Source organism: Mycteria americana, chromosome 8, assembly GCF_035582795.1.
Source record: "Mycteria americana isolate JAX WOST 10 ecotype Jacksonville Zoo and Gardens chromosome 8, USCA_MyAme_1.0, whole genome shotgun sequence".
Classification (NCBI taxonomy): domain Eukaryota; kingdom Metazoa; phylum Chordata; class Aves; order Ciconiiformes; family Ciconiidae; genus Mycteria; species Mycteria americana.
The window spans coordinates 39,277,664-39,305,322 of NC_134372.1; the positions used below are offsets into that span (position 1 = coordinate 39,277,664).

The window sequence follows — 27,659 nt, forward strand, 5'->3', positions numbered from 1 at the left end:
TCATAGCAGTTAAAAGGAACATTCATTCCTCTTTACATCATCCCTTTGGTGTTATGTCTTGATACAATTTTCAAGAGCAGGTGAAATCACTAAAAATTAGAAACAGCGTGAAAAATTTTCCTCTATCTGGTTTTAATTAAAATACTCAGCAAAATGCAGAGGAGCAATAAAGAGAGGTAACCCTTTCCACCTCAATTGCGCTGTCTGTTCATTGTTACAGAGCCCAGTGGAAATGCCACATGCAACGTCAGTGGTAAATATTTTCCCTAGTATTAAAGCAGTGGTTCAGATTACGATCATGACAAAAGCAATGGAAGATAATTCACATCTGATTATGATCTATGTGGTAGGTGTTTTGTGGCCTTTGAAGTTTCAGAAGGTCCACCTGAGAAGCGGGCACCAGAGGGGCTGCTATTAAGAAGACCAGATGAGATCTGAGCTGCCCCATGGGCTCACATCACAGCAGTGGGACCTTCTGTCTGGGCATTGGGTGGGAGCTGGTGCCTCTCACATCCAAGACTTCCACACCAGAAGCTGACACAACCCACTCCAAACCCTCCAGGCCCTGTGGTCTCCTGTTTAGACACAGCTCTTGTGGGCAAACTGCCCAGACACTGGGGATATGCAGTGCATGGACAGAGCACGGGGGCACCCAGCTCCCACAGAGACGTCCAGGGCATGCATTCATCTTCAGTATTCCTGTGATCTAAGATTGTCGGGTCTGAACACCAGCTCAAGATGCTGTTGGCTTTCTTTGCCACAAGGGCACACTGCTGACTCATGTTCAGTAGGACCCCAGAGGGCTTTTATGCAGAGCTGCTTTCCAGCCACTGGGCCCCCAGCTCATACCATTGTACAAGGTTGTTGCTTCCCCAGGTGCAGGACTTCACGTTTCCCTTTGCTGAACTCCACAAGATTCCCGTCAGCCTATTTCTCCAGCCTGTCAAGGTGCCACTGAATGACACCACATACACCTAGTCTATCAACCACTCCTCCCAGCGTAGTACAATCTGCAAACTTGCTAGGAGTGTACTCTGTCCCATCATCCAGGTCATTAATGAAGAAGTTAAACAGTACTGACCCCAATATTGACTTCTGAGGTGTACCACTAGTGACTGGCCTCCAACTCGACCTTATCCTGCTGGTCACAACTCTGAGCCTAGCAGCTCAACCAGTTTTCAGTCCAAATCACAGTCCACTTATCTAGTCTGTACTTCACCAGTTTGTCTAGAAGGATGTTATGGGCAACAGAATCAAAAGCTTTGCTAAAGCCAAGCTCAACAACATCCAGAGGTCTCTCCTTATTCACCAAGCTTTTCATCATAGAAGGCCACCCCAGTACTCCTGCTCCACATTTTCCCTAGTCTTCCTTTTGCTCATTCATCTGCAGAAGCACTTTTGACCTTCACATCTTTCACCAGATTCAGCCCCAGGTGAGCTTTGGCTCTCCTGACCCCAACTGTGTGCTCAGAGAGTGTTTTTATATTCCTCCCAGGTCACCTGTCCCTGCTTCCACCTCTTATGTGTTATACATTTTGTTTTCATTTCCTTCTTAGGAGCTCCCTGCTTATCCATGCAGGCCTCCTGTCACTCTTGCTTGGCTTCAGGATGGACCACTCCTGAGCTTGGAGACAGCAATCCTTGAAAAATCAACCAGCTCTCCTGGACCCCTTTTCTCTTCTTCCTAGCTACTTTATAACTCCCTTGAGTCAGTAAGGTACAGAATTTACATATGCAATATCCTAAGTCCAGACAGTCTACAGAAATGCTCTCCCTTATTGTAGGTACTAGAAGAGAATGGACTTCAGTTTTCAAGTAAAGCTTTCCCTAACTAAATTCACAACAAAATGACATGGGTAATTAAAGAGCTACCTGTGAATATTTACACATTCAACTCCTACTTAGAGATTTAACTCCCCCGTGGATTCTCTTTAAACTTCCAAATAAGCATAAAAATGCATTTCTGAGTCTGACCTTTAATCAAAACATTCAGCATCAGTGTGTAAATCACTCGGGATTTTCCTTCGCATGCGCTAAATCACTGCAGCACAACCTAATGCAACCATTTCCTTAATTGCAGCAAAGCCCTTTTGGAATCTCTCCTTTCACTGTATCCACTAAGAAATATGTTTGTAAGTGTTCCTTTAAAAAAAAAAAAACCACAACAACTCACAAAACTTCTCTTTTGAAAACTAGCTAAAAGAATTAGTGCATTTGTTGGTTTTTTTTTTTATTTTTGCCCCCTTTTTTTTTTTTTAATTACTAGAGCCTTTGTTTCCAGATTAATCTAGCCTCTTCTGTAATGTCCATGGAAATAAGGGTAGCTTTTACTAAATCTATGAAGAATCTCTCTACTGTGCTGTCTCTGTAAGGTTAAGAGTGAAGTACAGAGCTGGGACTGAGCTGGTACCTACACATCCCCTGCTTCTCCCACTGGTGCCTTTGAGAGATGAAGGATTTTATCATTTCTGGAGAGAAGCTATTTGTCCAATTTAGAGAAGGAATCGTTGTTTGTCCTCAATTAAAACAGATTCTGTTTCAGTCTAGTACCAGTCACAAAAAGTCTTCTCTGGTTGTCTTCCACCATAGCCAGAAAGAGAGACATGTCTCTTCAAACAAAGCAAGAAAAACTAAGGAATCATTACAAATGGTTGTTCCCCATTGGTTTTCATCTGATGGGAAACACAGCTTTTATCTTGCAGTGGTGTCAGTGACACAGGCTGACAGGAACGATTCATGCAAGTCTCTGGCAGGGAGAACACAGGATGAACATGCATCCTTCTCCTATCTTTCCTTGAACCAAAAGACATGCTGTAAAGATGTGTGATATCATGTAAGAGTTAGCCAAGCAACACACATGGTACCTAGAAAAAAAGCTGTGTTCCTCTACAGTACCAGGTTTAAATCCTGGCAGGTATCTCAGTCCTTTACCTGCTGAACTAGGTAATATCTAAGCATCTGTTGACAGCAGAAGGATCTTCAACTCAAACCTGAAATACTGGATGTCCCCCCAGCGTCCAACCTCTTCTTTCCCTGTATAATACTGCCCAGTGCACTACTTGCTACTATTTCTCAATGACCAGATCCTGGAGGTCTTTGAGAGAAGAGAACTTCAAGTATTTTATTCCTATTTAGGATCAAGCATGCGGCCTGTTCTCTGTTCAAATCTACACTCCAGACTGCACAGAAGAGAACAACCTTATCTCACCTTCCCTCTCTGCCCCCACAAAGTTAGTGCCCTGGCCCTGAGCTGCAGGATAAAAACAAACATGCGACTGTTTGTTATGAAATGGTCACACTTGACCTTAGAGTCAGTCTTACTCTGCTTTAGACCCCAAGACAACGCTTACTCTGTTCTCTTAAGTCAACTGCTCAGTGAGAAACTGCAAGCTGCATAGTCCAAAAAATTCAAACAACAATTTGTTCGCAGGCTTATTGAATACTTTTTCTGGCTGGTAACTAGTTATTTCAGAACAGTAGTGTCACAGGTGGAAATGGTGTGTGCAGAACTGAGCCTGCACCAGCAGCGTACCCAGGTCCCAGCTGCTGATCTTTCTTCAAAACAGGAATGTCTACTGTTTAGGGAGATGTTTTTACCAGTGATTGCCACCTGGGTGTGTAGTTCTTGTCCTTTGAGAAGGGAAGACTCCCATCAATCTCACTGCAGTTTGGTTGCAGTCCTAATCGAACTTAACACATATATAAGCAAAATAAAACTTACAACCTAACATGCCCCCACAGTGCCCCTATAATTTGGTTCTGTGCTCAAAATGAAAACAGCTCAAAATAAAAACAAAGTGGTTTTAAAGCCACTTTCAGCTCAGCCCTGGTGCTGGCAGTTCTGGACCAACGAACAATGCCTTGATATGGCAAAAGCCTAGAAAACAGTGAGGGGGCAAATGCACAGATGTAAGCTTCCTAATAAAGGTGAAATAACATACTACTTAAAAATTTAAGCAAATATTGCCACATATTTGCCAGAGCTCTCAGCAGCCTCCCTCTCCTTTTTTGAATCAAAGTTCTCTCTTGCATTTTACACATTGGTTAGGAACATCAATTTAAAAGCTCCCCAAATGCACATGTTGGTGAGCCGCTCAGTCCCAGTGGGCACTCCCAGAGTGACTCACGCTCTGAAGAGCCATTCCCCCCCACCCCACCACTGCATGGCTCTTCTCTGCTTTTAAATATCATAGGAAAATTTGTAGCAACCTTGAGGGACCAGCACAGCTACCTCCTTGCAGAAGCCATGGTCTTTGTACAAGCCCACACAGGCCTTGCATTTGCAGGCTGAGAGGGGACAGGAGTTAAGGCAGGGATAACCCCCACCCAAAAGATAAGAAGAGAGAAGAGAGGAACCCTGACTGTTGGGATCAGCTGGTGCACATCATCCTCACCCAGCCACGTTGGCTGGAAAAGCTTGGGGAAGAAACACTTGGATGTAAAAGGGGAAAATGGAAAAATTCTTGTATCATTTGTTACCCTGACACCTGCGGCTTCAGGTTCAGCTAATGTTTGTGCATGGTCGTGTGCTCTCAGCAGCAGCCCAGAGCCTACCCTCGCCCCGCTAGCACTGCTGCCGCTGACCTCTGGTTCCCATGGGTGGCATTCAGCTCCATGCAGCGCTGCTGGTGGGCAGGGCAGTCAGGTCCATGAGTCCACCGCTCTGCTCCAACCCAGGCACAGTGGCCTTCGGCAGCCCCTCCACTTATCATCCCACCTACAGAGCAGTGTTAGAAATTCCCCATGCTGGCATGCTGTGCAGACTGACCTATTTGGAAACAAAAAAGCTCTAAGCCAATACCCATTACTCATGGGGTACTTTGTCAGAAAAATGAAAGGAAGTACTTCCCCCAGACCTTGCAATCCACCCTTTCTCTGACCTTGCAATAATCTAACACTGGGTTTCCCAATCTGCCAGTCTTTAACCAAGCGAAACACTCAGTAATTTCAAAGGAAGTTCTGCCCAGAAAGGAGCCCAAGATTTGGCCTTAAGCTCAGGAGCTAGCGTGTTTTGTGGTTTTTTTTTTTTTCTTTCATGAACTACAGAAATAAATTAGATGGACACAAGTGAGATGGGGTGCCCAGACGGAGCCAGGCCACCGCTGCAGCCAGATGGGTTCAAGCTGCTCCTGCCCATCATCACTCCCACCACCCCATGGGGAAGCCAGGCAAAGCCCCTGCAAGGTGGGGAGCAGAGGCAGCAGCAGAGAGAGGCAGAGCTTCACACACTTGGCACACCAGGAAGCTGATTTGCAAGTCTGCACTTGGAGCATCTTCAAAGTATTTTCTTTGTGAATAAATGCAAATCAGCCTCTGGGCATCACCTCTTTCTGGGCTGGTTCTTCATTGGCCTGAATTCCTTCCAGGTGTGGAACAGGGGCTGAGAAAGCCTTTTCCCAAAAGAGTAACATCAGTTTGCTCTTACACAGTATGCAAGGCTGTTTAAGCCTAACCCAAGCTACCTCTTCTCTTTTCCCCTTTTCCTAACAGGTCAGGAAGGTTTTTTGGTTTTGTTTTTTAAAAGAGTGTGGTCTGGCACTCCTGAGTCCTTCCACCCCACGGCACAAGGGCCCTCTGAAACTCTAGGGCAATGTGGGATTTGGCAAGTGAATTGGCATGCCTCCACTCTGCCAGAAGCTACAGCAAGGGGCAAACCTTGCCTTGCGCCTGCCCTCTGCTGTGTTCAAAGCTCCAAGCCCAAACCTGCTGTGGATTTGATTTTTTTTCCTCTCTCCGAATTGAGCGGTGACCTGCTTTGCAGGTGTTGCTTGTGTGGCTGCCAGAAAGCTCCGCACCACTCTCCAAGACCGGGCAACACCTGCCAGCACAGCCGTTCTCACCAACCTTGTACAGGAATGTCTCCCTCAAAACTAACATACAGGAGTAAGACTGGGATATTCTCCTTCCAGGCCAAGCAAAACAGCAAGCTTTTTTCTAACTGTTTGTAAAACAGCATCTGAGACAACACCTGATGGCCACCAAAATTTCAGGAAAAAACATTAAGTATGAATAAGCAGGACCTATTATTTTGCTGCAAAAAAGGCAACCAAAGGAAAAAAAAAAATGGCAACAGTATCCAGAGCCCAGAGCACTTAATTCACAGCACAGACAGTGTCAGGGCGCTCTCTATAACCACCTGCAGATCAGAGGCAACGGGTGTCACATGCATCAGCCATGTCTGTACCCGTTCCTCTACTCTCTACATCCTCTCCAGGTTTAGGTCTTGATACCTTTAAGTGACTTCTGTTCTGGGCAGAAGATGACAAGGAGAGGAAAAGCAGAGGATGCAGAACTCCACTTCTGGACGCAACCTCTACCCCACCCTGCCAAAATCACATGCACGGGAAAGTCAGGTTCAGTCTCTGGATCTAGTCTCTTCACACTGACACTTCAGTGCCCAGAGACAGAGGGATCAGCTTCTGCAACAAGGAGCTTTCCTAGGATTCACACACATCTTCCATTAACCCATTGCATCTTCCTGCAAGCAGAGTGACTTGGGAACTCAAGGCCAATAGCTGGCTTTGTACAGGTCAGCAGGACTTCACAGAGCATTATAGCCCTCTTTCACACCATTAACTCCACCTGCTCTGTTATTTACATCATAATTTGCAGGAAATTGGTGTCTATCTGTCAAGTTATGAAGTTCTCAGGCAAACCGCACATCACTTTTACAGCCAAAGCACAAAGCAGCCATATACCCAACAGCTCCACGGTGGATACATCCTGGGAGGTACAGAGGTGGCCAGGCAGAGAAACATGGCAAGGGTAAAACACAGATGTAAATTTACTTATTCCCCGATCTCTGTGGTGTAATAAAAACAACTAGAGATTACTCCAAGCTGTCAGAAACAAGTCAAACATGCCCCCGTGACCTAAACAGGACTGTCATGAATGAGGGAGGTCTGGATTTATCTGATAAGTGTTCCATTTTCTAAATAAAAATTGAATTAGTTAATACCTTGTATGGATTTTATTTTGAGATGCCTTGAGGTTTTTTTTCCCCGAGTTAAGTCACCAACGTCTGCACCTGAGCCACAGGGGTTTTCCACCACAGCAAGCGCATCACTTGCTGTGAGCCACTGCTACTTTACAGGGCTGGACCACAGAGGCTCAGCCCTGCTCTAGCCAGGAACAGGTAGAACAAGCCAACACACTTTCTAAGAAGAACAGCTACTGACCTACACTTCAGAAAATTACATGCTTATTTCTCAAACCAGCTCAAAATCTGGACTCTAACACACTTGATTGTTGTGCAGCTCTGTTTTCTATTGAGTGTTTAGATCTGGGAAGTATGGCTTTGATTAAAAATGGGCAACCCACCAATTGCAGAGAATTTTCACATAACTGCTTGGCAAAAAAAGAGCTGCAACAAAGTTATTAGCCGTTCATCAAAACTTCAGCCTTGCCCTGTGAGGAATTACCTGTTTCCCCCATCTACACCCAGGAACTGGGATGCTCAAGGTTAACAGCATGGCAACTGCCACAACACAGAGACAAACACTGAGAGATACAACATTTTACCAATTATAGCTCTTTCCGCTGCCTGGTATAAACAGTTGTTTTGTCTCAGCTGATGTTGGGCTCCAATATATTTTGCTGCTTTTACTTTTTTCTCTTTTTTTCTTTTCCCCCTTAAAAAAAAGAAACACCCAAACAAAAAAACCCCCAAACAAACAAAACAAAAAATCAACATCCTCTTTGAACTAACTTAGTTATGGAGAGGTGGAAAGATGAGTGACAGGTGAGACAGTCCACAGAGACCATGGGTCTAATCCTGCTGCGTTTCACATCAATGACAAGAACAGGCAGGGGAGCAGACAGTAGCACATGGCCAGGTGAGCAGGCTTTTTTGAGCAGAGGAAGCCACGTACAGCAGAACCACCCAACTTCGAAGCTCAGGAGCTTTACTTATGGGATCCCAGTTCCCTGCACTGCATATGCTTGGATACGCAAGCTCCCCAGCTTGCAGCACAGGGGAAAGGTTTATGCAATGACCAGAACAAAAGGGTATTTCCCATGCCTGGGAGAGGCCACAGGGTCTCCACGGACCACAGGAAATATGATCCAAGCAAGCTGAAGCATCTAAATATGCACAACTGTCAAACTGCATTTAGGAATGGCTTTTTGTTTCTCTTTCTTTTAACTTTGAAATTTTCTAATTTTTTCAAGTGGCCACATTAAAAGGGAGAAAACATCTTGTTTTCACTTTCCAGAAGTTCTGTGGTGTTACAAGTGAAACAGTTCACCAATTAAATGTTTGGATGGCCAGGAAAACATCTGAGAGTCCCCAGCAGTTCTTCCACAATAGCTATCTACTTTTCACAAAAACTATAAATATGTTCTGAACTGAAATGAGCCTTGTTCAGCCAAATTCTTAAAAAAGCAATGGTATATAGCTGGACATGACCTTTTGTAACCTATTAAATGCCTCTTCATTGTCCATTTGATCCACTCCCTGGCTATTTCATGACAATGTGGTATTAATATTCTTTATGTTTGCACACTGCTTTCCCTGCACTTCTCCCAATATTCACAAATACATTCACCCTCACAGCAAGCTAGATGCATTTCAGTGCTGCTGCCTGCAATTAAAGACTTTAGAATTAACCATCTCTCCCAAATCTAGCATTAAGTATTTGTGTTGTTATTCCAACCCGATCCTATTCCTCTTCAAAGTAATTTGATTTCTCATCCCTGGCACTTGGAGGAACTCAATTCTGTGTTAGATACCTCAGCTCCCAAAAACTCATCACAGGAAAAACTAAGTGTGCCTGCAGCATGCAGCACCCATCGGCAGACCCCACGCTAGCCCAATCCCAACGGGCAGCACCAACCAAATCAGTCCAATATACCCCTTTTTCCAAGTCACACAGTAGCTGCCACTGTTGCCCCCTTCTCTCAGCAGCAGGGAGGGTCAGGGCTCGCAGCCATGCTGGGTGAGATAACGGCTGAGCTGCACTTGCCAGCACACATGCACCACCACAACCCCAGCAACACAGGAACACAGAGGTTTAAACCCAACTGCCTACAGGTTTTAGTGAAAAACCTGCTGAGAGGAACTTTTCCAGCATCTCAAATTCGGAAATAGGTGTTACTAGCAATAAATCCTTACACCCAGCTGAGTCCCCCGTGTAACCTCTTACATGTTTTATATGCACAGTAGTTCTCAGCTGAGCATTAAATGAGTGTTTGTGCTATGGGGTGCTGGGGTTTTTTCCTTAATGAGTCATAGGCCTTTTCTTAAAAGTTTGCTGGAACACATAAATGTGACATTAGAGATTTAGTAAAACTGCTCCAAAAAACAAGGAATGAAGTTTCAGACAATGTGAAATACTCCAGCTGGAAGAGATATATGACTTGGCCATTTTCTCGTGCTCCTCTGTCTCACAGCACAGTAACAAACAAGGCTATGCTGATAGGGAGTTAAAACAACACAGTGAGGTTAATAGAAAGAGATAACACATACCACACAACAGAAATATCTGCTCCAACGTAGAAAAAAGGGACAAAATCCACTTCCAGAGACAGCATCCACACAGGCACAGTGAGAAATCGCATAAAAATCCAGCCAAACACTGACATTTATTGGTCAATCATTAGCACATCTGCTAATTTTGTTAAGAGCTGAAGGCTGGTCCTGCTCCCAAACAAGCCAACAGGAATCCTGCTACCAGCTTCGGGAGCTGTCATGCCCCTGGAGCATCTCCAAGCAATGCCACATCACAGCCTCAGGTACCTCCATCCTGTCAGGACCTGAACCTTTCAGGCAGTTGAACGCAGCCCTCAAATGAGCCTTTTTAAGTTCGTAATAAAACTTACAGACACTGTGCACATTCCTGCATTTCTTCCTTTTTGCTGCTTCAGTTTTGCTTTATATCGTACATTCCCAGCCCTGTCAGAGAGGAGGCACTTTGTCCAGGATAGGCATAAAAATCAAATACCACATTATACTCTAAGAGACACCTAGTTTCTCCAGCCACAAAATAAGAAATTATTTTGGACACAACTAATGCCAACAACAGAACCGCTCCACTTTGGCAGGCTGCGAGACAAAGCACAGACTCTGAGACACCACAGGGGTGGCTCCACCTCCTCCCCCACCAGCAGGGCAGGGGACCTGGGGAGTGGGGTCCTGCAGGATCCCAACACCTTCACCCCAACAAGGACAGCTGCCCAGGTAGCCATCGCCAGACAGCAGCGCAGGATTACATCCTCTGCCGGTGCCTGAGCTGGGTCTGGGATAAAGGAGACGCCCCTGCAACGCCGTGGGGCTCCAGGCGCTGCTGAGGAAAACCCCAGACCGTAACTGCCAACATGCTGTGAAGCACCGTCCTGTGATAGCTTTTGGGACATATGATGTAGGTAGGAGGCCAAGCTCAGAGCTTACTACACTTCTGCAAAATTTTTGTTTTAGTAAAACTGCTTGGCTTATTGCTGCTGTTTTATTTTCTTTCCATTGATGAATAACCCTCTTAAACATCTGAAAATTACTTTGCCAGATTTTTTTCCTTTTTTTTTTAAATAATAATTTTGGTATTTGGCAAATTCTCTTGCTTTGAGAAGGCTTTCTAAATATCCAATATCCACATGGCTGTAACAGAGACATTTGTATCCTAATTTATTAACCATGGATATTAAGGATTTCAGCCTAGACTGGTATCTTTGCTGCTGCCACCAAGCCGTCAGCAGGAGCACATGAAGTTGTATCATTTACACCTTTTAAATGTAAAAATGATACAACTTCAGGGAAATTTTCCACTAAGAAGCATCAACTTCAGTCACATAACTACAGCTGCTTTGACAGTTACCTGTTCCTTCACAACAGGGTCATGTTTCTACTCTGCAGAATACAGCAGCCACAGAATCCATTAAACAATTTACTCCCAATTCACACGCCACCGTATACGAATTTCCAGTGCGTGATTTAACATCCAACTGGGACATTCGCACACATAAATCTTTGTGGAGGATCAGGCACAGAGGCTAGGTAAACAGCTGCCAATACAAGTTAAACTCCACTAGAGGAACAGTTTTTTACTTCGAATCTTGCTTAGCATATCTCCCTGCCCCCCATAAGATGGCATACTTGATTGGTTTTTGGGTTTTTGGGGGGGGGGGGGGGCGGCGAGTGGGTTTTAAAGCCTGACATTACTTCTGAGAATTTGAGAGCCTCTTACTTGAGGAATGCAATACAGACCTGGCTTGGAGCTTGTGACAGCCCTAAAAAATGACCAGACATAATGAATTGCTCAGCGTTTCACACAGCGGCCCTGTGGCTCTGCAATCAGTGGGGCACAGCATGCTCCAAACCAAAGCAAACTGCAACACAGGCTCCACTCAACCCTTGCAAACCAGTATCCTTTCCACAAGGATACAGACTCTTTGAGACAGGTGAAAAGAAACTTCCTTCTCCACACACATTTTGCATGTAAACGATCCCCTTTACTTCAGGTCCATAGAGTGGGGTAGCTCGTCCCTTCCCTCCCCCTTGGCACATTGCTGCATTGCCCTGCGGCTCAAAAGCAACCAGGTACGACGTTCACAGGTGCACGCACATGGGTACATTTCCCAAACCCTGAGGCAGCAGGAAAGGGTAACAATTAAACCAGGAGTTACTACACCACAGCAGTGCATATGTCTATGCCAACTCTTGTATTATACATCCAAACCTCTGTATCGGAAACCTCACCTGTGGTAGCCGTAATAAAATGCATGGCAGTTCTTTGGAAGTCACCGCCTCCCTCTGCACGCAGTGCTTTTATAACAGTGAAGAGAGAACCCAAGAGTAAAAGCATGAACAACAAAACCAAGCAAAAAACATTCGCCATCAAATAATACCCCTGTTCACAGTCAAGTTTCCTGCAACTGAAGAAAGCAGTCGTCCCCATTCATAACACATGCTTCTGTGCAAGTTGTAGTCGCCCAAATTTCCATTTCATGTTAATTGTATGTTACATGCATCTAGTACTTAATAAAATATAAACACACTTATATTCCACATCTCTCCCCTCCTGTTATTACGTATGACATGGTTTATCACTTCCCAACTTCAGGGAGACTCACAAGCACGTGCATGGCTAGCAGGGACTACAAGAAGCCATCTAGAACCACTCCCACATCCTTCATAGGACATTTCATACATCAGACAAAAAAAGAATTCTTTTTTCCAGCTCTGTTGACTTGCGTTATCACACTTATTTTTTGCATCCCTCTTTGTTGTCTTGAATTCTTTCTACATTCTCTCCCTACACCCTCCTACTCCTTCCTCCCTTTGGATGACCCTCCAGCTCCAGGCTTTCCCCATCACTACTTTCTTGACTCGTTCAGCCCATCATTCACTCTCTTTCCCTCTCCTCTACTGTCGTGCACCCAGGCTCACGCAGCAGCACCATTCACTCTCCCCTTCACACACACGCAGTCTGCACTGCCTGCTGTCTCAGCGTAGGATCCATGACAGGAGGGCAGGCTCCTGGTAGCTGCAAGCGACCAGGATGCTGCTAATTCACACATACCCCAGCACCTCCCACTGCAGCTCTTCTTGCACCTTCCCCAGTGAACACACACCTCCCTCTTCTGACCCTGTTTTTGAGGGCTTTCTTGCATTTCAGCTAAAAAAGCCTGACCACTCTCAAATCAGTTTCAGCAATATATTTTCCAGCTGTAACTGGGAGATCAACAAAACCGAACTCTGAACTACATGACCTGTTTGAACACTTCAGGAGACCACACCATGTAAGTTTATTTCTATTTAGATGTTTGCCTATTAAAGGCTCAAATCTGACGGAAGAGACATTATTTTTCATCTGCAAAGGCTGAAGGATCTCTGCTGCTTATCAAAGCTGAATGGATTTCTAGGCCCAGATAAAGAGAAATACAAAGTAATTCCCAGACAATAAATCTTTGCTTATTTCCAGAAACAGTATGATGTATCAACCCGTACCTCTATTATGATGGAAATAGGAAAGATCTAATATTTCACAAAGGAAGCTTCAGGAAATCATAAGACAGAAAACAAGACTTTAGCAAATATCTCAAGTCTGGTCACTAACTGCAAGCTCACCTAAATTTTATTCAGATTTTCAAATTTCATCTTTAAACAATGCAGCTTCTAGGGACTTACCATTGTTATCTGTCTTAATTTTGATCTCACTTGTATATACACCCTTCTGTCACATCAACCTGCACACACAAAAGAAACATGAACATGCAACTCTGAACTCACAAGCACACTGTAGGGCCCAAAAGCCAATCCTGCAATGCCAGCAGGATTTCTCAATGCAGAGAAACATATTTGCATGGATGACTATATGTATTATAAAGGGCAGAAAGACCTGAATGGGTCTAGGGATCTATTTCTTCCCCACACCTACCTACCAGACCAAGTGCTTTTCAACAGGATGTTAGCAGCATTTCTTGGTGGTGCTCCAAAAAACATGTGCTGGTACTACTGGATGGCTTTCTGGAAAGATCCAGGAGCTCTCAAAAGTCAAGCCTACTTGCTAGGGTAAGAACAGGCTTTTGCTAGACAGATGACTACAGTTACTAACAGAATCCAGACTTTGTGTCTCATTCCGAGACATCAACAGACCCCTGCTTTGCTTGGTAAACCTCCTACAGGGTACTGAGAAAGGGGCCATTTCCCTCAGGGTGGAGAAGGGTCAGACAAAGGTGCCTGTGGAAGACAAGAAAGGTGACAGCTTTCTGTGACAGGACCGCTTGTTTCTCACTGAGGAGTACCACATGTGGTATGAACTTGCTGTATTCTGCATATCAGATGCGAGAGATACGGGGGTGAGGTGGCAGCAAGGGGTGGAGAAGACGCTCAATGTGCAGAGATGGGGAACAGCACCTTCACAAAGGGCACTGCACAGGCGTGTCAAATGACACCAGCAAGATTGCAAACTTGCTTGTCTCTCTCTAGACTTTGCACAGGCAGGAAGTAATCTGCACTCCCCCCCACTTCCCTAGTCTCACGGTGCCTTTTCCATCTCCCTTTAGTTCAAGACTGTGAGACAAGTAAGTCACTTCTTGCACTGGATCCCACCACCCTGACCAAGATGAGCAGACAGCCCTTGTTGGGCGACGGCTGTAGCACAGCTGGGGCTGCCAGGAGCGCAAGATTGCTGCCTGCGCCCCTCCGTCGACTCTCCTTCCATTTCTGACAACATACCGGTAGAGCTACAGGACATACGAAGAGATCTTGTTCAAAAACAACAGCCAAATCAGCATGACTGTTCAACATGATGACACTTCCCTGCCTGGTAGATGACAAGCCGTAGGTTTACAGTCAGTCCCACAGGGACTGCTTTGACTTGGATGAGCATGCCAAAATCCAATTTTTGCTTTAAACCGTCTTTTTCAACACCTAGACATCAGACTGAAGAATTCTGCAGAGTAAATAGAATTTAAGCCAGCACCTGAACTGATGACTTCCCAATACCCACAAATGTCTTGTTGACCCCTGAGGATGCACATTCAATTTAAAACATCCCTGAAACACAACTTTGACAATTCACCTCATCACATACGAATGCTCAGCTGAGAAGAGTTATGAAAGTGAGTGAAAGTACTTTTTTATTACCCCTCTTCTCAGCATCTGCCACTAAACCGAGCATGTTTAGTAAACTGTCAGTACCTCGATAAGGGACAGAGAGGGGGTTCTCAGAGGGTTGAGGATGAAGCAGTTTGGGCAGGGGTTGCATAGGAAACAGCTGTGAATTCTCACAGCTTTACCCAATCCAACTGCAGGCTGATGCCAAAGGAACAGTCTCAGCCTCCCAGAGCCCTCTGTCTGCACCCTCTCCCTTGGGTCAGCTCCAGCCACCTCATCGACAGGGATGAATTGGAGCAGTTTACCAATCCAGCCCAAAACAACCCTCCCTCTCCCCCTCCTTCTCTGCAGGCTTCATTTTCTGTAAGATCAATGAGCGCATGTGGCTGCAATGTGCTGGTGGGAGCACTTGGAAGTGGCAGGGTGCTACCTCTCAGCTGTGCAACTGGGGGTAGGGCAGATGCAGAGCACTCCTTTTGCGGCACTGTCATCTTCAGTCAGATTAAACCAACTGCGGAAGGGCGTTTCCTCCCCTCTACAGATGCACTGAAGCCTGCCAGAAGAAAGGGAAGGATGGAGAAGGTGAGGCAGTAAAGCCAAGCTCCCAGCACAACACTGCTCACAGCCATTCATACCAAAACGGGCAGAGGGCTGTCAGTCCCCTAGACCTGCCGGGCTGCATGCTGCTTGGCTCCCCTGGAGCCTCTCTGTTCAGACCCTGATGTTCAGACCCTGCACGTGTCCTCCATCATGTCTGTATCTGCCCCAGACTACAGGTTCCTCCTGAAGCAGAGCAGTGAGGTGTGGAAGAGCAGCCAGGGACTGCCAGCACAAGCACAGTAAGGGGAACACTCAAACTGACCCACAAATAGAATGAAGGTAGGGTAGAGTTGTTGCTCCTCCAAACAGGACTGGTTAGTCACTTGACCTCAGTTTCAAAATAACACACTGCTCAATTTTTCAGGGTTTTGGTGTGGGTTGGTTTTTTGTGGGTTTTTTTTTTGGGGGGGGGGGGGGGGGCCACACAGAACACAGTAAAATTACCAGTGTCCTCATATAAGCATTTACTCACTAGACAATTGAGTTCATCTAATCAAGGAGCACTAAACCATCTCCTCTGTTCCCTCTACCTTGTTAGACTACTGACTCAACACTTCTGTTTTCCACGGGCATCACAGAACACCCCGCGACTGCCTTTGTAATGTGCCAGACATAGCACTAAGGGAGTGAACGCGTAAGCAAAGACTTCAGCTGTAGTATGTGCTAACTGCTATGCAAATCAGTGCATTTCTCCTTCCTTTCCTTTATTAACCTTGTTTAAGACCCTCTCAGGTAAGTCAAACTAAATAGCAGACTTCTCCGCATCCTGTCCTTGCCCTCCTTGTCTCTGACCCATCAGCCTGCAATCGTCCCTGCCAACCCCTTGTGCACTTGCTCAGCACTTGCCTCCATGCGTGATCTGAGCCAGAAATGCAGGATCAAGCCCACTAGAATTTATCAAAACCTCTACAACTCACAGAAATCAACCTTCTTTTAAAGCACCTCAGTTTTCTGGGTTTCATCTGCTTCCAGGGTGCAAGCCACAGCAGCGCTTCTTTGTGCTGCTACAACAAATACCTACAGAGCAGCTAGTACATACACTCTCTAGGCATAAAGGCACAAGCTTACTGCTGATCCTACATAGGATGCATCCGCCGAGGTTTAGGGCATGCTGCAACACGATGCTACAGAAGATACCTGCAAGTAGTAACACTCGCAACAGTCAAATTCTTGTAAATAAGAAAAACTCACAACACAGATTCCCCAGGGCTGCTCCTGGAGTCCCTGATCGCACATCCAGCTTCCCTGGCCACTGGAAACCCCTCTCAAAGGCTCAGGACAGCTATAACTTGTTTCTTACTCTGAATACATCTTATTTCTCCATCTCTCACTGTATACCGTGGAAATTTTGAAGGAAACATTTCTTGCAGTTAAGTGTGTTAACGAGCCCTTCCATCCAGCTTCTACACCTACTCAGTAGTGAACCTGTTGTCCTCAGCTGGAGTCACTCAGCTGGTGAGGAGTACCATGCCAGGTGCCAGACCCTGCAAAAGATGCAGTGGATGTCCATCAGCTTTCTTTTCAGCCCTACATTGGATGGAGGGAGGCAGTAAGCACTGCATTCAGTTTCCTTTGTCTGGTCACAAGAGCTTGTAGAAACTCTGCCACTGCAGTTCACAGAAAGGTTTTTCTTGTAGGAGAGAGTACTGCTCGCTCAGCTACCTCTGCTGATCAGCCCAGGTCTGTCTCACTACAAGCATCTCACAGATGCTTGCAAGGAGCCCCACAACTCCTCCCTTCCATGCAGGGCACACTAATGCTGTGCCATAAGCAGTCTGAATCCTTGTATTTTAATCGGCGACCAAGGTAATGCATGTCTCCATCCTCAGCAATGCTCGCGTCTGTCAGAAATCACACGCCATCAGGGAGCCTCTACCCTGTGCCCAGGCAGCACACAAAGGCACAGAGATAACTGTCCCCTCAAAGGCCACAGATGAGGACTGGCTCATCCACAGCCCCTCATCTTCCTAGGCTTCTTTCTCACTCCTCTGCTGGGAGCTCCTACACAAGAGCTCTCACTCCTCGGTTCAAGGAGGGAACAAACTGCTGCCTAGGGCTGCCCGGGGCCAGCAGTCGCCCAGCTCATCTGCAGTCCCCAGTGCAGGAGAAACAGGACAGTATTCGCACGTTCCATAATCATCCTTCAAAGGCATTTTAGCTTTTTTCACACAGTACAAAACTAAGAAAGACAGAGGAGCTTAATCCTAACTACTGTGACTACAAAACGTGCTTGCTCATTTCAAGAAGTTACTTTTGTTCTATAAAACATCAACAGAAATTCAGGAGACGACCAACATGCTGATTTAGCCTCAACAAGGACAGAGGGCTCTCCTCTCCCCCAAACTCCCCTCCCAGGGATGACACCGACCCCCGCCAGCCTTGCACACTGAGCAGACGCCTCGTGGGGCAGAAACAATGCCGGGGCTCCCACAGGCACGCTGAACTAGCACAAAGATTTTACTGAATGAGGCACTAAAAACTGCTTCACCAGGCATGCTCGTCGTTGATAACTTCTATCACAGACGGCCTGAGAACACAATCACAAACGCCACAGTCTCAGGGATGCTGGAGGTTATCAGCGAAGCTTCAGCAGCCCAAGAGGAAGGGAAGTAAACGAGAGTCACTGTAAGCCCCAACAGCACAAACAGCTTCTGAAACACCTCAGACAACTCTCCCATCCGCACGTGGAAGGGGAAGCACCACACATCCTGGCAAACTGCCTAAGGAACAGACGGGAGAGAGATCAAACTCCAGGAACGAGCTATGGTACAAGCACCTCTGACACCAGTTAGACAGCACTGGAGGCGATACGGGGCTTTAGTAGGCACCTGGTCCAGAGCAGCCCTGGGCATCACACGCTCGCCTTCTCCACAGCCAAACCCACCCGGCCCCAGGCAGGCCCCGCACACCACCGCCCTTCAGCCGCTCGCCCCCCTCCAGCCCCGCGCCCCACCCCGGCGACTCACTCACCGAAGTACTCCTTCTTCATGTGCATCTCCAGCTCCTTCTCCAGCTCCAGCGTCAGCGCCTCCAGCCGCCTCTCCGCCTGGCTGGGGCCGCTCTCCCGGCACGGCGTCACCTGGTAGGGGAGCTTGAATTTGGGAGCCGAAGCGGAGCCTTTGGTCGGGCTGTAGGCGTAGGGGGGCGCCGCCTCGGGGGCGGCGGCCGGGTGCTGCTGGTCGTGCCGCGGCGGGGACTGGGCATGGATCTTGTGGTAGACGTCCCCCAGCTCGGGCACGGCGCCGTCCTCCTGTAGGCCGGGCCCCAGCAGGGAGGAGCGGGGCGAGGGCAGCTGCAGCTCGGGGTAGGCGCTCATGGAGCCGCGGGAGCTCCGCGAGCTCTGGCTGGAGATGCTGGAGCGGGGGCTGACCACGGCGGCGCCCGCCGCGCCGCGGCCCTCGGGGCCGCAGAGGCTGGAGCGGGGGCTGGCCAGGGCGAGCCCGGCGCCGCCCGCCCCCTCCGGCTCGGCGCTGCCCGGCGGGCCGTACCTGGAGTCCGAGTAGCTGGAGCGGGGGCTGGTGGTGCAGGAGTACTGGCTGGCGGTGCTGGAGCGGGGGCTGGCATGGCGCTGGTCGTAGCCCATGCTGATGCCGCTGGTGCGGTTGCTGCTGGGCTTGCTGCCGCCGCCGCCGCCGTCGTAGCTGGTGAGGCTGGCGCGGGGGCTGGAGTGCTTGCTCGTGTCGCTGGCCGTGCTGGCGTAGCTGGAGCGGGGGCTGAGGGCGCCGGCGTCGTACTGCACCAGGCTGGCGCGGGGACTGCCGTACTTTTCCTGGCCGGGCACCACCAGGCTGGAGCGGGGGCTGGAGAACTTCTCGTAGGGCAGCGCGGCCGCACCGCCCAGGCTGGAGCGCGGGCTGGAGAACTTGCAGTGCTCGGCGACGGGGCCCGGCGAGGAGGCGGCCAGGCTGGCCCGCGGGCTGGCGGCGCCGTACTTGCCGTCCGGGCCGCCGGCCGCCCGCCCGCCGCCCTTGGCCACGTAGCCGCCCTCGTAGGGGCTGCCCGCGGCGTAGCGGTAGCCCTCGGCCGAGTAGCGCTTGCCCTTGTCGGCGAAGCCGCTGTAGCAGGGCAGCGCCACCTCGGAGCGGGTGCACAGCCCCTCCTCGCAGCACGGCGGCCCCGCGGCCGGCGGCGGCTCGGCGGCGGCGGCGCGGCCGTTGGCGGCGCGGAGCGGGGCGGCCGGCGCCGCGGGCGGGTAGGCTTTGCCGCAGGGGGCGGCGGCGGGGAAGGCTTCGGCGGGCGGCGGCGCGGCGGTGCCGTTCATCTTCCGGCCCCGCTGCTCCGCCGTCATGTGGGCGGCGATGACCCGCTTGGTCTCCTCCAGGTCGGGGTGCAGCGCCAGGTCCCGGCGGCCGCCCCGGCTGTACGGACCCTCCGGGCAGGGCTCGTAGAGGGACAGATCCTCCATGAACTTGGTGGCCTTCAGTGCCATGTCCTCCTCGTACTTCTCCATGCTCGGCCGGAGCCCGGCGGCGCGGGGCGGGGGAGGGACGGCGAACTCTCTGCGAAAGCACAGCCCGGAGCAGAGAAAGAAAAGGGAAGGGGGGAAAAAAAAAAGGCAAAAAAAAATCCCCACCCCAAAATCACCCCAAAAGCAAGCCCCTTCCCGCGGTCCTGGCGGGGCAGCGGTGGGACGCGGCTCCTTCTCCGGAGGACTGCTCGGCGGAGACCAGGCGAGGCGGCAGTCACCTCGGCGGCATCCCCGCGCCGCAGCGCTCGGCTCGGTGCGGCGGGGCTGCCCGGCGGAGCGCGGCGAGCAGAGACGAGGAGCCCCTGTGTCACTTTCCAGCCTTAAATAAGTTGCTCGGTCCAGTCAATGGCGCGCGGCGCGGAGGAATTTGCGCTCGGCGGCTCCCTGCCCCCGCCGCCCCCGGCCGGCCGCCCCGCGGCGGGGCCGCGGCCCGGCCCGCACCCCCGGGCGGGGGGCGAAGGCGGCGGCCGGCCCGGAGGGGCTTTGCGGCGCGGCGAGCGGAGCGCGGGGCGCGGTGAGGCAGGGACTCCTTTGTGTGGGGCAGGAATGCGAGGAAGGAGACTGGGCGCTGCGTCCCGCTGGAATGTAGTTAATGCCGGAGCCAAACAATGATTTTCACCGAGTCAGTCAGGGAGAGGGCGGCCGCGGCGCTGCTCAGCGGCGGGTCCGGCAGCTCCCCTCCGCGCCGCCCGCTCTCCTCCTCGGCCGGCGCTCACCGAGCCCTGCCCGGGGCTGGCGGGCGGTGCCGCTGCTCGCCGCGGACTGGGAGGCGGTGGGGCTGTCACCGCGCCCCGGGTCGCCGCCGGGCGGGAAGCCGGGGGCTGAGGAGAGTGCCCGCGCGGGGGGCTCGGAGGAGCGCCCTGAGGGAAGCCGCGCACGGAGGGGGTCTGTCAGGGAGGGAGACGTTGAACAACCGCCCGGGGTTCCCGCCTTCCGGGGGGCTCCGCCGCTCTCGCCCCTGACTGGAACTTTCCGGCGGGACCCGCGGCCTCGTCCCGCCGCGGGAAGGGAGCAGCTCTCGCCCGCCCTCCTGCCGGGGCTGCGGCCGGGAGCGCCAAGTAAAATAACCGACATCTCGGTGGTGTCTGCAGTGGCCGGGGGTTACGGGATCAGCCCTGCTGCTGCAAATGACTCACACCTGTGCAAAATCCCCAGAACCGGCCAGGTGACTCTGCGGAAAGGACCTGCGCTTTAGCACAGCAGCTAATTATTTGCAGTTATTTATTTAGTCTTTTTTTTAAGAAAAAAAAGGCAGACTAAGACATATGATAAACATATTGTGGCCTAAAGCAATTTATGCATTGACACGAGTTTAAAAAAGCACACTACTGTCTGTGTAACTTTGCAAGAGCTTCATCTGTTGATCCTGTAACAAACAAGACCCTGCACTGCTTGCCATTTACATCTGTATACACACGAAAAAGGCTGTCAGAAAACGCCTCCACCATGACTACTGACCTGAGACCTCCGATACTAAACCGTAGCCTACAGTTAATTTTTTTGCCGCTAAGCTGCAAATGCTTGACCATCATTTGTGTTGATGGCAGAAATGCTGACAAAGCCCTAACAATAGGTACCTGAGCAGCATCCTTACACTGCTGGTGCTGAGCACCCTGTGAGGAGAGAAATACGTTGCAAGTTTGAGCTGTAGGCACTTTGCTGTGCCAAGAACATTTTATCCTGTTATCATACCTAATTAAACATTAAAAGCAACTGTGTACTCAAAAATGTCCCCAGCCGTGGAGGGTAATTGATTGGCAATCTGTTTGTTTGTGTGTGCAGAGCTGGCAAGCAAAAAAAAATCCAACAAACCATGTAAATGTGCAGAGCAAGACCTGAAAAGCAAATCTATTAGACATGGGAGAGGTAGTCCGCTGTCCCTGTGAACATATGTGTGCAAATACAACTGATCTTGGGAGTCAAGTGCTCTTTTCTAGTGTGTGTTCATGTCTTTCATTACACTTTTTGTCGATCTCCTAAACAAGCTGTTACCATGTGCTTCTGCAGCTTACTAATTGTGGAACAAGTTACATTTCACCTCTAGTCTGCAGGTGTGTGATGGTCAAAAGCACCTCTTGCAGTTGTGCGTCCTGGTGCACACCATCGCTGCTCCAACTAACACAGCGCAGGCCCTCAGCATCAGTGGCAAAAGCTTCCCAGCAAACATGCCATGGTACTGAGTGGGGCCAAAGCAGCAGCTCAAGTCCCTGTCCCACTCAAGCCTTAGAGTTTCTGGGAAAGCTGTCAGCAAAGACACAAACTCTGCTGTTAGCCACATAGCCACCGAGAACAAAGAGAAGTTCCTTCCACAGAGCGCATGGAAATCCCCATTAACTTGAGCCCTCATCTACCCCACCTGGGACTCCTGCACAAAGTTCATTTGGGGCAGTGGGCATCTTGTGGGCTGCTGCCTTCAAGTGTACCGGTGCAGAGCTCCTTCTTCAGTCGCTCCTGGGGCCTGTACTAAGATGTTCTGTCCTGTTACTGACTTTGAACTACTTACTGCCAATTTTTATAAGGTTGTCTTCCTGAGAAACTAGGAGAGGCTCATGGACAACCTGGGAACTTGGTCCATCAGAGCACATGTAAAGAAAAATTCATTTATTTTAAGTTTTTGTTTGTTTTGGTTTTTAAACTTTACAACATTAGATAACTTTAGTATTAATCTAACAGAGTGCGTAGGACATATTGGGAGGCCCTGCCCGCGTGCTCATGCAAGGAAGCATTTTGAGCAGCTGTCTTTACAGTAGAACTGCAGAGCTGATGCTGTGTGAAGTCAGAAGTGTAAGATACAGCAGGAGCTTGTTGTCCTTCTGTAGCTCTGTCCTTCTGAGCCACAAATCTGCCCTTGTTCCACCTTTTGAGGCAGCACAGTTCTATACTGCTGCTGCTGCTAGCAGGTAGCAAGTTTCTACAAGGCTACAAGGTAAGCCTTGGTACGCAAGTCATTAAAGCACATGTTTTGTTGAGTATGAACTCATGGGAAAAACATAGTTGGACTGAGAGAATCTGGGGAATCTAAGGAAACAGCCCTTTTTAGTAAGCAATGTGGATCAAATGATAAAAATCACTTACTTTTACTGCTGAAAGCTTATGCTCAATAAGTAAATCCTCAAAGGCAGGCCCAGCTGAGCCTGCTGCAGCCCTAGTCCAGAGTATCCCTGCAGTGTTCCTGTCTCAGCCCTGCTGCAGGGGCAATACTACAGCCCCGCTCTTCACCAGTAAATCGTACTTCTGTCATACACGTAATGAACATAACATTTATCCACACTATAGCCACAGATGTAGCCCACATGGGTGAAATAAATATGTTTGCAGTGGTACACACCACACTCAAGAACTGCTGCGTTTCTCATAGAGGACCATATGTGCCGGGCTGTGCAAACAAAAAGCGTAGAGTTACAGCTGCTGTTGCTCTAATAAGTAGCCCCATCATTCTTCTTACTGTTATATACAAGAAAACCCAAAGTACTGGGCAATTACAGCTTGACAATCCTGACCTGTTTTTCTCCCCACTTTATTTTAAATATATTTGCTTAATTTTAACAACCAGCAGCAAAATGTATATATTGCAAAAAGACTCATGCTTGTGCAACTAAGAGCACAAGAGCTATCAAAGAGTATTATAAAAGCTGAACTTCATTTCTTAATTTGGTGTGGTAGTCCTTACGCCTGATTTTAAGTTATATCAGTAAATCAGATATTAAGGAAAGCCAGCTGCTTCTGTTAAATAAACTCCTTTGTCTAAGACTTAAAGGGAGCAAAAGAGCCAGGTGGAGTTATTGATCTGTGAATATTGGCTGGCTGGGCCTCACAAGCAGTGCACTCCTGTTTCTTCTAATTGCCAGTGCCTTCAAGGAAATGCTACCCACGCCACCAGGCAGGGAGACCTGATGGTCTGCTGGGGATTTTGTCTCCCTGAGTTGCAAACAGTTTACTACCAACAAAGCAGAGAATCTGTAAATGTAAGAATTCACTGGTGAAACTTTAGCCCTATTGAAGACAATAGCAAAAATCCCACTGACTTGTGTTGCAGTGTGTGTGTATCAGACGTGGTTTTACTAACACAATGCAGGAGGGAGTTCCTTGTCTCACTTTATCAATTTAACAATTTGAAGCTGCTCCACAGATCTGCTTATTGAATTGGATGCTACCTGATTTTTTGCAATTTCCCTCCTTGTCTCCAACATTAAGAAAACAATGAAATTATACCTTGAAGTCCACAAGGTAAATAAGACTTATTATTACTCAGGGATTTACTGCTCTGATTTCTAGTTTTACAACTGATTGATTTCTTGGTGAGGAATGTAATAATTACTCTTTTTCTCTGGTCTGTTCTAAGCCTCATTAAAAAACAAAACAAAACACCAAAAAACTTGTGAAATTCATACAAAAATTATGCTGAGGAATGTTTTTATTGTGGGAGGGGGGACTGCAGTTTTTCTTTTCTTTCAATTGGTAGCTGTATTGTGTTTTATATTGCTTTGTTTTGCTTGTTTGGGTCCTGTATGTTAATTTGTGTTGTGATAACTTGAAGTATAAGCAAGCTTTTTGGAATATGAAGTTTGGATATTAATATGTATTTGGACTTCAGTGATTTGTTTGCAAATCACCTTGCTCTGACATGTTTTTAAAAATACTCATTTGCAGTTGATCACAGGTTTTAAAAATTGAAATTATTGAATGTGTTTTAGGGCACCATCTTCTGGTAGACAGAACACATTGTATTTGAATGGCTACCTTTGCTTGGCTACCTTTGCTAGGCACAACTATTTAAAATATTTTCGACTAACACTACTCTGCAGGCTTACAGGTCATTTCTCATTCTAAATCTGCAGTAAAACACTCTTTAACATTTTTTACATTCTTCTTATTCATTGCAAATGCAGCTATTCACTGTGCTGCACGAATATAACTTGGGACAGACCCTGTAAAATTCCAGTCACAACAGTCACTTTGTGAACGTTCTAGGTTAGGCAGCCAACATATGCCCAAGCACTTACGATTAATACACCATTTATGTGTCTTATTTTTTTTATAGTTTCATCTTCCACTTCTCTTGCATATTTCAGATAACAACACTTCTGGCCAAAGGAGTTTATTGGCTCATACTTTGGAGACTGCACATGGCCTTAGTCATACTTCCTTGCAATCACAGGACATAATCACTGTATATTCAAATACAATGAGTTAGCTTAATAGCAGCCACATACATTTGCATAAATACATAATTTAGTTTGCCAGCTCAGTTAGCAGTGTACCCACTTAGTACTTTTAAGGAGGTCTTAGGTTATATAGGTTCTTATTTCAGAGACTTGGAAATATAAAAACAAACTTGGGACTCTACAGAGCTAAATTTACCTTGACGTGATAAGAAGAAAGTCCTGATTACAATACTGCAAACCATCATCTGGCAAAGAAGTCAGATAGCATTAGTGCATTTAATAAAAAACAGAAACACTGCGTGAGGGCCAGAGTGCTCTACACGTGCCCCCTCATTCTCTGCTGATGAAAAGTATCAGGCTAACTGTATGCGCCTCTTTATACCCATTCAAGAAATGAGGCAGGCTACGAGCTCTGACCTCCTGACCTGACACTACAGCACGCTTCAGCTATGATGAGAAGGATCATTTCAGAAGAAAGAGGACATTGGTTTGTTGAGAACACCAATTACATTTACATTTCATGGTATTTTCCATATAAAATGGTATTGTAGAGATAACACTTCTTAACTGAAAATAATGAGCAAATTTGCAAGAAGTATAGAGGTGTTCGTAAACAATGGAACTAACGAAGGCCAGTCTACCGGTCTGTATTCCCATCCTTTGCGTTCTCCAGCTTGTAACCTCCTCTCCAAATCCCCAATAATGCTGCAGTCCTGTCACCCCCCTTGTCCCATAGAGCTCTCCCATTGCTACAGGACGTACCCCACTCCTCAGCCACTATATACAGTACCTCCAGGTTCCTCCCACCATATTCACCTACATCCCTCAATAGACTTGTCAGTGCTCTTCTGTCTCTGGCATGCCTCCTCTCCAACATCTTTAATTCTCTCCCAGGCCCACCTACCTCCCGCCTTCTCTCTATCCCCTTTGTAATATCCACAGCTCCTAGCAGCTTCCTAAGCTTCTAGTTAGGTATCTTAGCCACCCTCTTTTCCCCAGCACGCTCCTGCTAGCTCCAGTTATCACTGGTTAGATGCACGAAACGCAGCAAACTCCCATGTGGACTTGCATACAGACCCACCAGCAGGTAGGTGTGTTAGTACCACACTGAAGAAGGCCAAGTGCTACCGCAGAAGCACTTCTGTGCTTATCAACAGCCACTTACTTGTAGACTTGCAGTAGCTTTGAGATCACTGATGTAATTGCTTAATGTTTGCGAGTACCTTCAAATGTTGCTGGAGAAGACTGGCAGAGCAATTCTGTAAGTATCTTTTCTGTAGGAAATCGTACTGAAAATTTCTCACTTTTTCTCATGGGAGTGAAGAAGTATGCTGATGAGAAAGATAATGACAAGTATTTAAACAGCAATTTTCTTCTTGGAATATAAACTGCTTTCAAGCTATATCTAGGAGTACATTTATTTACTTCATCCCATTCCTCCCTTAAAGAAGAATCAAGGCCTCCAAATCAAAGCATTAAATTGCCGCCCCCTCCTATTCCTTTGTCTGTAGGTGTATGTTCCTTGTAACCATTCTGCTTAGACATTAGTCCAGAAATAATCTCAGGCAAGCAAAAAACAGATGACTGACCTGCATAAGATTTGTTGTGTTACTTTGATCCTAGTTTCTGCTTTCTTGCACGTTCAGTATTTTAGGTGCACAAAATTGAAGGCCTTGATTGTCCTTATAGCTGCAAAGAGAAGAAAGAAAATACCTCTACCTATAGGCACAGAAACAGAACACAGGGAAAAAACAAATTTATTTTCTTTAATTTAGTGTTTATTCAGTTTTCTAATCCAAATTTACAATTTTGGGGAAGTAGAGATAAGGTTTGAAGCGGGTAATATCAATGGTATATACGAACTGAACACAAGCCTGTTTTATCTTCTGGTATCTCATAAATGATTAGCAAGAGGTCTTTGTCGTAAAGGTCAGAACTTGAAATGGCACATCAGTCTGCTTGCCAGCTGTCAAGAGTCAACAGGCCAGGAAAGCATGCATTTCTCTCTGTGGTTCAACAATGAAATGGTTTCATAAAGTAAAATGAAAATGTCACATAGAACTACCACAAACATTACATGGTTATCTACAGGTTAAAGTTGCTCTTTAGGGAATGAGCTGGTACAAGTGCCATCATGGCCCCCAAAGTTCTTTCTCCTGAATGGTTATTAATTGCCCCTTCAGAGCGATTCTCTAGATGCTTTGAGAATCAGATAGGTTGCACTTCTGCCTTTTTTTTTTTTTAACAATAAGATTGTGGGAAAGTCAGTACAAATTTCTTCACCGTAAGTCAGAGCAGCTTAATGAATCTCTAGTTAACTGTTGTATGTCAATGGTGGTCAATATTCCTTTCCATGCTCCACTGCAGAAAAAGGATATTGAACTAATAGCATACAAAGACAGATACTAGATACACTCCCAGCTGCATTCAACTACACTAAAATATTCCACTATTTTTCTTGTCCTTTTCATACATGGCACTCAAATTCACTAAGTAAATAAAAAATACAAGTGTCAAGAATGAATTGTTACTATGAAAAGCAGCCAGAAAAGCTTATCTGTGTTACAGAAATTTGCATCAGTGTAAACAAACAACTCGAGAATGCTGTGTGACAGAAGAGCCAATTTGTATCACTGCAAATAGCAATTTGTAGATTGATTTAATGAGCCTTGCTCAAAAATTGTTAGTGATGACAGACCCAACATCAGGGTTGCCAAGCTAAGGCACTGGGAAGAATTTATCCTCCATTTTAACATTTAAACCTTGTGTCTTCCAACTACACTTACTTCCATATCAATATTACTGCTATTAGGACTTGAACAAATTGTCAGTTGAAAAGTGGCTTTTTTTTTTTTTTTAATTACTTGAAAGCTTA

At 47.4% G+C, this 27,659-nt stretch overlaps 1 protein-coding gene across 1 annotated transcript in view; it reads right to left on the bottom strand.

The window, feature by feature from the left end:
• Positions 1–20,096, bottom strand: part of WTIP (WT1 interacting protein) — an 85,531-nt gene extending 65,435 nt beyond the window's left edge. Inside the window, exons 1-2 of the mRNA XM_075510792.1 lie at positions 19,736–20,096; positions 18,122–19,650 (exon numbers count right to left, since the gene is read on the bottom strand). Coding sequence (XP_075366907.1) covers positions 18,122–19,601 — 1,480 coding nt within the window. The 5' untranslated portion in view covers positions 19,602–19,650; positions 19,736–20,096. The remainder of the gene's footprint in view (positions 1–18,121; positions 19,651–19,735) is intronic.
• Between the last annotated feature and the right edge of the window lie 7,563 nt (positions 20,097–27,659).